Consider the following 12,463-nt stretch of genomic DNA (forward strand, 5'->3'; position numbering starts at 1 on the left):
GGTACAGTATATAGATTGCAGTGCACGGTACAGTATATAGATTGCAGTGCACGGTACAGTATATAGATTGCAGTGCATTGTACAGTATATAGATTGCAGTGCATTGTACAGTATACAGATTGCAGTGCACGGTACAGTATATAGATTGCAGTGCACGGTACAGTATATAGATTGCAGTGCATTGTACAGTATATAGATTGCAGTGCACGGTACAGTATATAGATTGCAGTGCACGGTACAGTATATAGATTGCAGTGCACGGTACAGTATATAGATTGCAGTGCATTGTACAGTATATAGATTGCAGTGCATGGTACAGTATATAGATTGCAGTGCACGGTACAGTATATAGATTGCAGTGCATCGTACAGTATATAGATTGCAGTGCACAGTACAGTATATAGATTGCAGTGCATTGTACAGTATATAGATTGCAGTGCACGGTACAGTATATAGATTGCAGTGCACTGTACAGTATATAGATTGCAGTGCACGGTACAGTATATAGATTGCAGTGCACGGTACAGTATATAGATTGCAGTGCATTGTACAGTATATAGATTGCAGTGCATTGTACAGTATACAGATTGCAGTGCACTGTACAGTATACAGATTGCAGTGCACGGTACAGTATATAGATTGCAGTGCATTGTACAGTATATAGATTGCAGTGCACGGTACAGTATATAGATTGCAGTGCACGGTACAGTATATAGATTGCAGTGCACGGTACAGTATATAGATTGCAGTGCATCGTACAGTATATAGATTGCAGTGCACAGTACAGTATATAGATTGCAGTGCATTGTACAGTATATAGATTGCAGTGCATTGTACAGTATATAGATTGCAGTGCACTGTACAGTATATAGATTGCAGTGCACTGTACAGTATATAGATTGCAGTGCACGGTACAGTATATAGATTGCAGTGCATTGTACAGTATATAGATTGCAGTGCATTGTACAGTATACAGATTGCAGTGCACGGTACAGTATATAGATTGCAGTGCACGGTACAGTATATAGATTGCAGTGCATTGTACAGTATATAGATTGCAGTGCACGGTACAGTATATAGATTGCAGTGCACGGTACAGTATATAGATTGCAGTGCACGGTACAGTATATAGATTGCAGTGCATTGTACAGTATATAGATTGCAGTGCACGGTACAGTATATAGATTGCAGTGCACGGTACAGTATATAGATTGCAGTGCATTGTACAGTATATAGATTGCAGTGCATTGTACAGTATATAGATTGCAGTGCATTGTACAGTATATAGATTGCAGTGCACGGTACAGTATATAGATTGCAGTGCATTGTACAGTATATAGATTGCAGTGCATTGTACAGTATATAGATTGCAGTGCATTGTACAGTATATAGATTGCAGTGCACGGTACAGTATATAGATTGCAGTGCATTGTACAGTATATAGATTGCAGTGCATTGTACAGTATATAGATTGCAGTGCATTGTACAGTATATAGATTGCAGTGCACGGTACAGTATATAGATGGCAGTGCACTGTACAGTATATAGATTGCAGTGCATTGTACAGTATATAGATTGCAGTGCATTGTACAGTATATAGATTGCAGTGCACTGTACAGTATATAGATCGCAGTGCACGGTACAGTATATAGATGGCAGTGCACGGTACAGTATATAGATTGCAGTGCATTGTACAGTATATAGATTGCAGTGCACTGTACACAGGCTCCGCCCGCGCAGCTGTCACTGGATCCCTGGGGAATGCTGCGCCTCCACCTAACCTCTCCCAGGCTCCGCCCCCGCAGTGACAGCTGAACTTGCTGGCCGATCGCTCTCCGCTTTCTTTTGTTATCCTGCAGGGGGGAGGCGGTGGGGGAGGGCGCGCCGCGCTCTCATTGGTTCTCCCTCCTGTCACTCACGCTCCCCGTTGGCCCCGCCCGGCGTCTCTGCCCGGTCCGTTCCAATGTCTCAGTGAGCGGCGGCGGCGGCGAGCAAAGCGGGGGGAGCGGCGGGATTACAGGAGCGGCTCCGCGGCCCGGGATGTGAGTGTGACCCCAGGGATGGGGGACGGCCCCTAGTCTCCTCTCAGCCGCCCGCACCGCTGCTGTGTCCCGGCCCTCGCTATGTCTGCCAAGGAGAACCCGTGTAAGAAGTTCCAGGCCAATATCTTCAACAAGAGCAAATGTCAGAACTGCTTCAAGCCGCGGGAGTCGCATCTCCTGTCAGACGAGGACCTGAACCAGGTGAGCGGCTGCCCCGGCGCTCCGCACTGCCCCCTGCCGGCCGGAGGTGTGCGGGCCGGGGCGTCCGCCAGGGGGCGCAGGAGGCGGGGTGCGGGCGGGAGACCCCCGGAGTGAGCCCCCCGGAGTGAGCCCCCTACTGTGCTCCCCGCAGGCCCCGATACCCCAGAGTGAGCCCCCTACTGTGCTCCCCGCAGGCCCCGATACCCCGGAGTGAGCCCCCTACTGTGCTCTCCGCAGGCCCCGATACCCCGGAGTGAGCCCCCTCTTGTGCTCTCACAGGCCCCGATACCCCCGGAGTGAGCCCCCTCCTGTGCTCCCCGCAGGCCCCGATACCCCGGAGTGAGCCCCCTCCTGTGCTCCCCGCAGGCCCCGATACCCCGGAGTGAGCCCCCTCCTGTGCTCTCCGCAGGCCCCGATACCCCGGAGTGAGCCCCCTCCTGTGCTCTCACAGGCCCCGATATCCCCGGAGTGAGCCCCCTCCTGTGCTCCCCGCAGGCCCCGATACCCCGGAGTGAGCCCCCCTACTGTGCTCTCCGCAGGCCCCGATACCCCGGAGTGAGCCCCCTCCTGTGCTCTCACAGGCCCCGATACCCCGGAGTGAGCCCCCTACTGTGCTCTCCGCAGGCCCCGATACCCCGGAGTGAGCCCCCTCTTGTCCTCCCACAGGCCCCGATACCCCCGGAGTGAGCCCCCTCTTGTCCTCTCCGCACGCCCCGATACCCCCGGAGTGAGCCCCCTCTTGTCCTCCCCGCAGGCCCCGATACCCCCGGAGTGAGCCCCCTCTTGTCCTCCCACAGGCCCCGATACCCCCGGAGTGAGCCCCCTCTTGTCCTCTCCGCACGCCCCGATACCCCCGGAGTGAGCCCCCTCTTGTCCTCCCCGCAGGCCCCGATACCCCCGGAGTGAGCCCCCTCTTGTCCTCCCACAGGCCCCGATACCCCGGAGTGAGCCTCCTCTTGTCCTCCCACAGGCCCCGATACCCCGGAGTGAACCCCCTCCTGTCCTCCCACAGGCCCCGATACCCCCGGAGTGAGCCCCCTCCTGTCCTCCCACAGGCCCCGATACCCCCGGAGTGAGCCCCCTCCTGTCCTCCCACAGGCCCCGATACCCCCGGAGTGAGCCCCCTCCTGTCCTCCCCGCAGGCCCCGACACCCCCGGAGTGAGCCCCCTCCTGTCCTCCCCGCAGGCCCCGACACCCCCGGAGTGAGCCCCCTCCTGTCCTCCCCGCAGGCCCCGACACCCCCGGAGTGAGCCCCCTCCTGTCCTCCCCGCAGGCCCCGACACCCCCGGAGTGAGCCCCCTCCTGTCCTCCCCGCAGGCCCCGACACCCCCGGAGTGAGCCCCCTCCTGTCCTCCCCGCAGGCCCCGACACCCCCGGAGTGAGCCCCCTCCTGTCCTCCCCGCAGGCCCCGACACCCCCGGAGTGAGCCCCCTCCTGTCCTCCCCGCAGGCCCCGACACCCCCGGAGTGAGCCCCCTCCTGTCCTCCCCGCAGGCCCCGACACCCCCGGAGTGAGCCCCCTCCTGTCCTCCCCGCAGGCCCCGACACCCCCGTAGTGAGCCCCCTCCTCATCTTCTCCCCGCAGGCCCCCGATACCCCTGGAGTGAGCCCCCGCCGGCCCGGATACCCTGTCCTGTGTCCCTGATACCCTCCACCCCAGTGTGTGTGGGGTGCTGATGCGTCTTTGGGGCCTTCATAACCTCAGGGGTTTATATACCCCTCTATAGTGAGCAGCAGCACCTGGGTTATCAATATTGGGGTATCTCTCCTCGGGTTGTCAGGAATAAGAGCCCCCCCCCCCTTATGTACAGTATGTGGCCTTCTAATTCCCACTCAGTGTGTAAGTTACAGATATTGGGGTGGCCCCTCTTCTTCCATCCCTAGCTGACATTCTATCAGTGTCTGGCCCCCTAGTGATCCTCTGTGGGTGGCAATGATTGGGGTATACCCCTGCCCCCCCACATTAGCTGACCCTATATTTGTATTCCCCTCCGGTGACTTTTTGGTGCCTCGTATTGGGGTGACCCCTCCTGTCTCCCTCCGTACTTGTCTTTGGGGTGACACCCCTGATTGCCTGTAGATTGTGGGGTGCAGACATGATTTCTCCGGTCCCCCCCCCCCCCCCAATATGGAGGACTCCTCCTGTAAGGCTATGTGCCCACGTTGAGTAATTGGATGCAGAAAGTTCTGCACCATTTCTGCATCTCTTTGCAGGTGAGAAAGCATGCGTTGGTTGGCCTGCGTTCATGCGTTGGTTGGCCTGCGTTCATGCGTTGGTTGGCCTGCGTTCATGCGTTGGTTGGCCTGCGTTCATGCGTTTGTTGGCCTGCGTTCATGCGTTTGTTGGCCTGCGTTCATGCGTTTGTTGGCCTGCGTTCATGCGTTTGTTGGCCTGCGTTCATGCGTTTGTTGGCCTGCGTTCATGCGTTTGTTGGCCTGCGTTCATGCGTTTGTTGGCCTGCGTTCATGCGTTTGTTGGCCTGCGTTCATGCGTTTGTTGGCCTGCGTTCATGCGTTTGTTGGCCTGCGTTCATGCGTTTGTTGGCCTGCGTTCATGCGTTTGTTGGCCTGCGTTCATGCGTTGGTTGGCCTGCGTTCATGCATTTGTTGGCGTGCGTTCATGCGTTTGTTGGCCTGCGTTTCTGGCGTGAGGTCAATAGTGAAAACCGCACTAGAATTGACGCTGCAGATTATTTTCTGCACCAAATCTGCAGGGCACAAACACTCAGCGAGTGCACGACGCGTCCGGTGTCTCCTTCACTTTTCTGGCATCAGGATCGCGTCAGGTTTTGAGAGCAGATCTGCAATGTGTGCACAAGCCCTAATGGTGACTTAGAAAGTTGGGATTCCTTCTGTTCCCCTCTGCAGTCCCCTCCTGCCCCGCGCTGGGTCTTCTTGGCTGATACATTACTTTGTCCTTCTTTTATACTCGGTGTCACAATGTTTCCATTGACTGTATAATATTTGCCGTCATGTGACCCGGCCCTGGTATTCCGGGTTTAGGATGAGGCCTTGTGTGGAGCCCCACATCCTTGCTGCCCCCTCCCTTGTCTTGTATGAATGTGTGGCAGTGCAGGGGTTAATCCTTGGGCCGCAGCGTTCCTTCTCCAGCTTTATGGGTTGCACTTAGCAGTGGAAATTGCATATTTCCTGAATGTGTAGCAGAATTCCTGCCGCGGAGCCTGGAATCACCATCACTGTATGGGAGGATTCCTCCGGCTCCCACTTATGTGCAGGGGGACGAAGATCCGGATGATCCAAAATCTGAGTCAGCGACTGTTTCGCTACCAAGAACAGATCGCCTCCTGACACGTTCTCTCCCTTTTTTTGCTGTTTGGTGTCTGTATATTGGGGCCTTCCTGTGATGGGGGCGGCTGTCAGCGCATTGTAGCGGCATGAATGGTTGTAGTCATGGCACCCGGTGTTGTGTCTGCAGTATAATGCATGGATGTGCGGAGAAAAGGAGGTTGTAAACTCCGATCCGGGGTCTTGTAATGTAACATTCCCACCCTGCAAACCGGATGTTTATCAGAGGATGCCATGATAAATTATTGCTTAGGTGTGTTAGGAGCCTGAGACTGGGTCCGTCACTTGTGGCCTCCCTAATACACATGTACTAGGCTCCATGTAATTGGGAATAACTATTACTATCAACATGCAACATGTCCAAAAGGGCAAGTCATGCTCTGAAACCAACATCCTGTATTATACCCCAGAGCTGCACTCACTATTCTGCTGGTGCAGTCACTGTGTTCATACATTACATTACTGATCCTGAGTTACATCCTGTATTATACTCCAGAGCTGCACTCACTATCCTGCTGGTGCAGTCACTGTGTACATACATTACATTACTGATCATGAGTTACCTCCTGTATTATACCCCAGAGCTGCACTCACTATTCTGCTGGTGCAGTCACTGTGTACATACATTACATTACTGATCATGAGTTACCTCCTGTATTATACCCCAGAGCTGCACTCACTATTCTGCTGGTGCAGTCACTGTGTACATACATTACTGATCCTGAGTTACATCCTGTATTATACTCCAGAGCTGCACTCACTATTCTACTGGTGCAGTCACTGTGTACATACATTACATTACTGATCCTGAGTTATATCCTGTATTATACCCCAGAGCTGCACTCACTATTCTGCTGGTGCAGTCACTGTGTACATACATTACATTACTGATCCTGAGTTATATCCTGTATTATACCCCAGAGCTGCACTCACTATTCTGCTGGTGCAGTCACTGTGTACATACATTACATTACTGATCCTGAGTTATATCCTGTATTATACTCCAGAGCTGCACTCACTATCCTGCTGGTGCAGTCACTGTGTACATACATTACATTACTGATCATGAGTTACCTCCTGTATTATACCCCAGAGCTGCACTCACTATCCTGCTGGTGCAGTCACTGTGTACATACATTACATTACTGATCATGAGTTACCTCCTGTATTATACCCCAGAGCTGCACTCACTATTCTGCTGGTGCAGTCACTGTGTACATACATTACTGATCCTGAGTTACATCCTGTATTATACTCCAGAGCTGCACTCACTATTCTGCTGGTGCAGTCACTGTGTACATACATTACATTACTGATCCTGAGTTACATCCTGTATTATACCCCAGAGCTGCACTCACTATTCGGCTGGTGCAGTCACTGTGTACATACATTACATTACTGATCCTGAGTTACATCCTGTATTATACTCCAGAGCTGCACTCACTATTCTGCTGGTGCAGTCACTGTGTACATACATTACATTACTGATCCTGAGTTACCTCCTGTATTATACCCCAGAGCTGCACTCACTATTCTGCTGGTGCAGTCACTGTGTTCATACATTACATTACTGATCCTGAGTTACCTCCTGTATTATATCCCAGAGGTGCACTCACTATTCTGCTGGTGCAGTCACTGTGTTCATACATTACATTACTGATCCTGAGTTACATCCTGTATTATACCCCAGAGCTGCACTCACTATTCTGCTGGTGCAGTCACTGTGTACATTGCTCATACTGCTCCTATTTATGGGTGATTAGGGTCTCCAGCACAGGATGGACCCTCCGTTCTTCCCCATTAGTGATGAGACCCTATGTATTGTCCCAGTGTAGTCCTGGCCTTGGTCTATACCCGGAGATTTCTCCTTCGGAGATGTGTGCGGTCTGGTGAGTCGGTGCTCGCCTTCCTATCTCGGTGCTATTTGCCCTGTCGTCCCCCCGATCCTCTATGCTCTTATTTATGTCTGTGCCCCATTGTGCAGTGATGACGAGGAGCTCCTCTTAGTATTTAGGATATCAGCCTGTCGGGGGGGGACGCCATCTTCTGGGAGCTCTCGATCCTTCAATTTTCGGTGGTTTTGCAGCTCCTTTGTGCGGCCCCAGCCCCCCCCGAGGGGAGAGTCGTCTTCATCACTGACCGAACATGAATTAAACATAACTGACGACTTTTCTCCCCAGGGCTTTATGCGCTCATAGGTTTCAGGCCCCCACAAGCCCGAAATTCTCACACACCAACTGCACACGTGGAGATGAGAAGGGAAGCAGTACCGGGGCGGATTGGCACTGCCACCTATGTGCTGTGACGTCACTATATACATGATGTCATTACAGGCGGTGGAAATAAAGCGGCCTTTACCGGAGTTTGGGGCCACGTGACCACCAGCGTGTCTGTGCTGCCGGGGTTCAGCTTTTCCAACATGTCCTTGTCCAAACTGGCTTTTTCAACGTTGGGCAATAAAAGAACGTACCTGAGCTGAGCCCAGAAACCGCGGCACATGCGCACTGCACAGATGCAGCCGAGGACGGTACAACTTGCTTCTGTGCACATTGCATGGACGCAGCTGAGGACGGGTTATCTCTTTACTGCACCGATGCAGCCGCGGGGCGTGCAGCTTGTGTTTCTGTGCATGGTGCGGATGTGGCTGAGGACCGTTCACCCCGCTGCTCATGCGTATTGCACAAATGCTGCGGCGCTCAGGTCCCCTCGCTGCGCTCCGCATGGCACGAGTGCAGCCGCCGCTGGGCCGCCTCGCTTCCTGCACGTGAGCCGATGTCACAGGACTGATTGATGCATACGTAGGACAGGAGGAAGGATCAATGGCCGTGCAGCTGCGCTCGGTAAGCGAGGATGACAAGTGCTGGAGAAAATGAGCAATCGGGACTTATAATAAGAGTGGAGCTTGAGTCACCAGTCTGGGGGTCGGCGACCAGGATGCGGCCCCTCACTTCTCTGGAATCTTCACACCATGGGATTGCCTTTCTTTCCTCCTTCCTGCGGATTCCGGTTGCTCGCCTTTGATCTGGCCAATTATTTCGGGAACGCCTTTGTTGTCGCCTTCGTCTATTATCTGGGAGGATGCACGGTGTTGGGATTTCATGCGTGGTGATTGGTGAATGGTTTGTATTGTGCTGCTGGGATATGTAGTTCTGCAGCAGCTGGTTGCTTTGCTGTAGAGCACCCTGTTTATTTAGGACGTGCTCCTGGTGACATATATCTTGTATATTTGGGCACAGGATTAGATGGTGGATACGGATGCTGCGTGTTGGCAGAGACCACTGTGTACACAGCACGTCAGTCATCCCCTGCAGGTTCTGCCAGGACATGAAATACTATACAGCGCAGCACAATTAATCCAGGGCATTACTGGTCTTCATCCAGAGCCAAGACGTTCTGCATGGCTACGAGACTCATGAAGGCCACGGGCAGAGGGCTCCCCACTTACCGTAACACTTCCATCCATTTACCGTGGTTTCTATAGAAATCCCTTACACACAGCCACAACTGACGCGTTTTGCCTCGAGTCTTCACATAAATCTCTGATGTAGAGTCTTGGTACATTCCTCCTGATTTGTCTAGAACGAGTGTGAACCTTCAGTGATTCTGTGACTGGAAGCGTCAGGAACCCTTAAATGATGCGATTTTGATTACAGCATCAGTGAAACATTTTGGGCATAATTCTAAGGTTGAGTGTCCATCCGAATACAGCTAGGATTTAGATCAGAAATCCGTCAGTGCTCGTTATATGTACTGTAACTTCTGTGCAAAATGCGTCGGCGCTTGTTATACAAAATTGTGTGCAAAATGCGTCGGCGCTTGTTATACAAACTTGTGTGCAAAATGCGTCCGGCGCTTGTTATACAAACTTGTGTGCAAAATGCGTCGGCTCTTGCTGCTGTTTTTCATTACTTCCTATGTGACACTTTTTGGACTAGAGTTAAAAACCACAAGCGCTGACGCATTTTGATCCGGTTATAGGAGCGCTTGCTCACTTATTATTTAAATACTTGGTGTATTCTTGTTGTCACTTGTGGCCTTGGGATTATACCTATAGTAAGTCCGCAATGTTTCAGTGATACTGTGAACCAAAATGCATCAGTAGCATTTGGTGCCGTTTGTGACTTCTTAGGCTACTTTCACACTTGCGTTGTGTGGCCTCCATCGCAATGCGTCATTTTGGGGAAAAAACGGATCCTGCAAATGTGCCCGCAGGATGCATTTTTTGCCCATAGACTTGCATTGCCAACGGATTGTGACGTATGGCCATGCGTCGCGTCCGTCGTGCACTGGATGTGTCGTGTTTTTGGCGGACCGTCGACACGGAAAAACGTTCAAGGGAACGTTTTTTCGTACGTCACGTCCGCCATTTCCTACCGCGCTTGCGTGGCCGGAACTCCGCCCCCTCCTCCCCGGATTTTGGCTGTGGAGTTTGGATTTTACCGTCTCGGCCATCACCTTTTGGTTTTGTGTGTGGGCCCCGGCCGGTGACATAACGGCGTAATCCACTGCGGTGATGTAACCAGTAATCTTATTGCTTTAATGAGCCTCTGCCAAGTGACTCACTCGGGGAATGTTGGCTCTCGTCTCAACTCTGGGCGACGGCTCCTCGCAAACGATCTGCTTTGCTTTATTGTTTTCCTAATGGGTTAAGTACTTTTCAATGTTTAACCCCTTTAATACTGAGTCGAGTCAGAGGATCTGCTATGACATCAGGATGCCGATCATTAAAAGGGACCTATACAAAAAAAAAGTTTCTACGCTGCCATATTGTGCTCAATAGGTCACTGAGTATGTAATAAAATAACTGAAGGGGTCAGTGCGACCCCCATTCTCTTTCCATAGGTGCCGTATTTCGGCTTCCGCTTGTGATCATAGTTTATCAAGTGATCGGTGTTATGAATCATTGACGCCGACTATGATTGGTGAAAATGACCCCTAGTTTGCTCCAGTAGTCTTTCTAATTCTAGTTGCAGGACTTTTAAGAGAACTTCCTAAATAGAAGCTCTTTCCTGGGGTCTTTGCAGGGGGCCGGGGACCCTCCACTGCTCGGTATCATTACTGTGCTTAAGGTAATTGTTTTATATGGGGCATAACCGGATGTGCAGCTGCTCCTGGGAGGTCCACAGTCATGGGGGTCTCTAGGCCTTTCCTGATTTGCTGGAGCCGCTCGCTGCTTCCTGACCTTCCCAGATTTGCATAATGAATGGTTTGAGGAGCGTCTTATTACACGGCTGCAGGTAGAGGAGGCGTCTATAGAATTGGGAGCCGCAGTGGCTCGGTCATCTCCTCGGGTGAATATGCGGATGCGAGTGATGAAACATGGACGTCCGTTCACTGGATACGTAAGTGTAAGCCGCAGACCCCAGTGTGGATCATCACCCTATGTACCCACGTCTGGCCCTCTGCCCGGCTCCGCTTCTATGTTGGGCATTATTTAATGTATTTTTCTACTTCTCTGCTGTTGGCTCTCAGGATGTGAGCACTCGCTCCTTGCTGCAGGTCCTTACTTCTTTGCGAAGTTCATCATGGGATATGTAGTGCTAGCTGATGAGCTTTGGTCTCCACGCTGGGAGTTGTTGTTTTTGCAACAAGTAGGGGAGAGACCCCAAAAGCAGGACTGTTTTCCGGGCCCCATCTGTTAGTTAGGACGTACAGGCCTCATTCCTGCTCCTCGGCTGCGGTTCCTGCTGAATCCGGTCAGGGCCGTTTTGAGAAGTCCTTCAGCCATTGCCCTTTTATCCGCAGACCTCTCATGACCTTCACAAAGGTATCTGAACTATTTCCTTATGTGTAAGGTTGACTTACGAATTTTACCTTTTAATACCTGTCCTTCCTCTCCTCGGTATATGTGGCTGCAGTGTAAAGCATGGAAGCCCGAGCGCCTGATGAGAATGGAGGCAACTTTCAGACTCCTGTAGACAATGCAGCTGAGGGGGAGTCAGTCCTTAATCCCCTCAAAATCTTCCTCTTATGCCCATGCTAAAATCCGACAGGTCTGACCCCTTTTTTCCTTACATCTGTTGTCAGGGAAGAGTCAGGGCAGCATGTACCGTAGACGGTCAGGTTCCCACCCAAGCCGCAGGTTACGGCCACCTTCATCATCGGGACGAGTTGGCTGAACTCTCGTGATGGAGGCAGTGACCCAGGTCCACAGATCTACACGCAGGGTGTTGCAGGTGATCTGTGACCCGCAAGTCCCCACTTCAAGCAAGTCGCAAAAAAATCCAACTGTTTTCATCTTATGACTTGCCTCTTGCGGTCGCCGGACATTTTGGGGGTCACGTTGATGTGATTTTTGGTCACGTGACCTGTGTTGTCGCCTCGTGGTCCCAGGCTTTCGGAGGGGTGATGTATGTGGGTCTGACCGTTGGTACTTCCACCGATCCCACAAAGACCCCAGTGTGGTTAGAGCGGCAGTGAGCATGTAGGACCACCTATAGGAGGGCTGCTCGTTGCCTAATGCAGGGGGGTCTCGATTGATGGACACCAAATGCTCATCTACTTCCCTGCTCTGCAGAAAAGCCCCTTTAATGGCAGCTTCCGTATGATACCAACGTGATGGCTCTGCCCCTTACAGTAGCTATAGGGCCCTTGGGCAGAGGGGCCCTGGTCGGGTTAGCCCCCCATCCGCTTTCTCTCTGAAGCGGAGGGTCCCGGTTTTCTATGTGCGGCCCCTCTTCTGATTCTTAGCTCCGTCTCCGTTTGTATTTGGGGGCCTGGTGGTCCGTGTGTTGTCCTTGCTGTCCGCCATTGTCCCTGTTTTTCGCCAAGAGATGGATGAATTATTGTCGGTGCGTTCCTGCTCCGTAGCGGCTGCTCATCGTCTGCTCAGCTCTGGGATATGCTACTTTGCGGCGGAGCTGGACGCACTGTTTACACGGCCGGACTTTTGGACGGCGGTGTCTGAACCTGGC

General features: G+C 52.2%; 1 protein-coding gene across 10 annotated transcripts in view; it reads left to right on the top strand.

Moving 5' to 3' along the window:
* Nucleotides 1-1,942: 1,942 nt before the first annotated feature.
* MPRIP (myosin phosphatase Rho interacting protein) overlaps nucleotides 1,943-12,463 on the top strand; it is an 86,476-nt gene continuing 75,955 nt past the window's right edge. For 6 of the 10 annotated variants that reach the window (XM_077274294.1, XM_077274299.1, XM_077274295.1 and 3 more), the window contains exon 1: nucleotides 1,971-2,243. In XM_077274294.1, coding sequence (XP_077130409.1) covers nucleotides 2,124-2,243 — 120 coding nt within the window. In that variant the 5' untranslated portion in view covers nucleotides 1,971-2,123. Of the gene's footprint in view, nucleotides 2,244-12,463 lie in introns of all 10 variants that reach the window. The other 4 variants (XM_077274298.1, XM_077274301.1, XM_077274304.1 and 1 more) reach the window with 1 other exon arrangement.

Source organism: Ranitomeya variabilis, chromosome 7, assembly GCF_051348905.1.
Source record: "Ranitomeya variabilis isolate aRanVar5 chromosome 7, aRanVar5.hap1, whole genome shotgun sequence".
Taxonomy (NCBI): Eukaryota; Metazoa; Chordata; class Amphibia; order Anura; family Dendrobatidae; genus Ranitomeya; species Ranitomeya variabilis.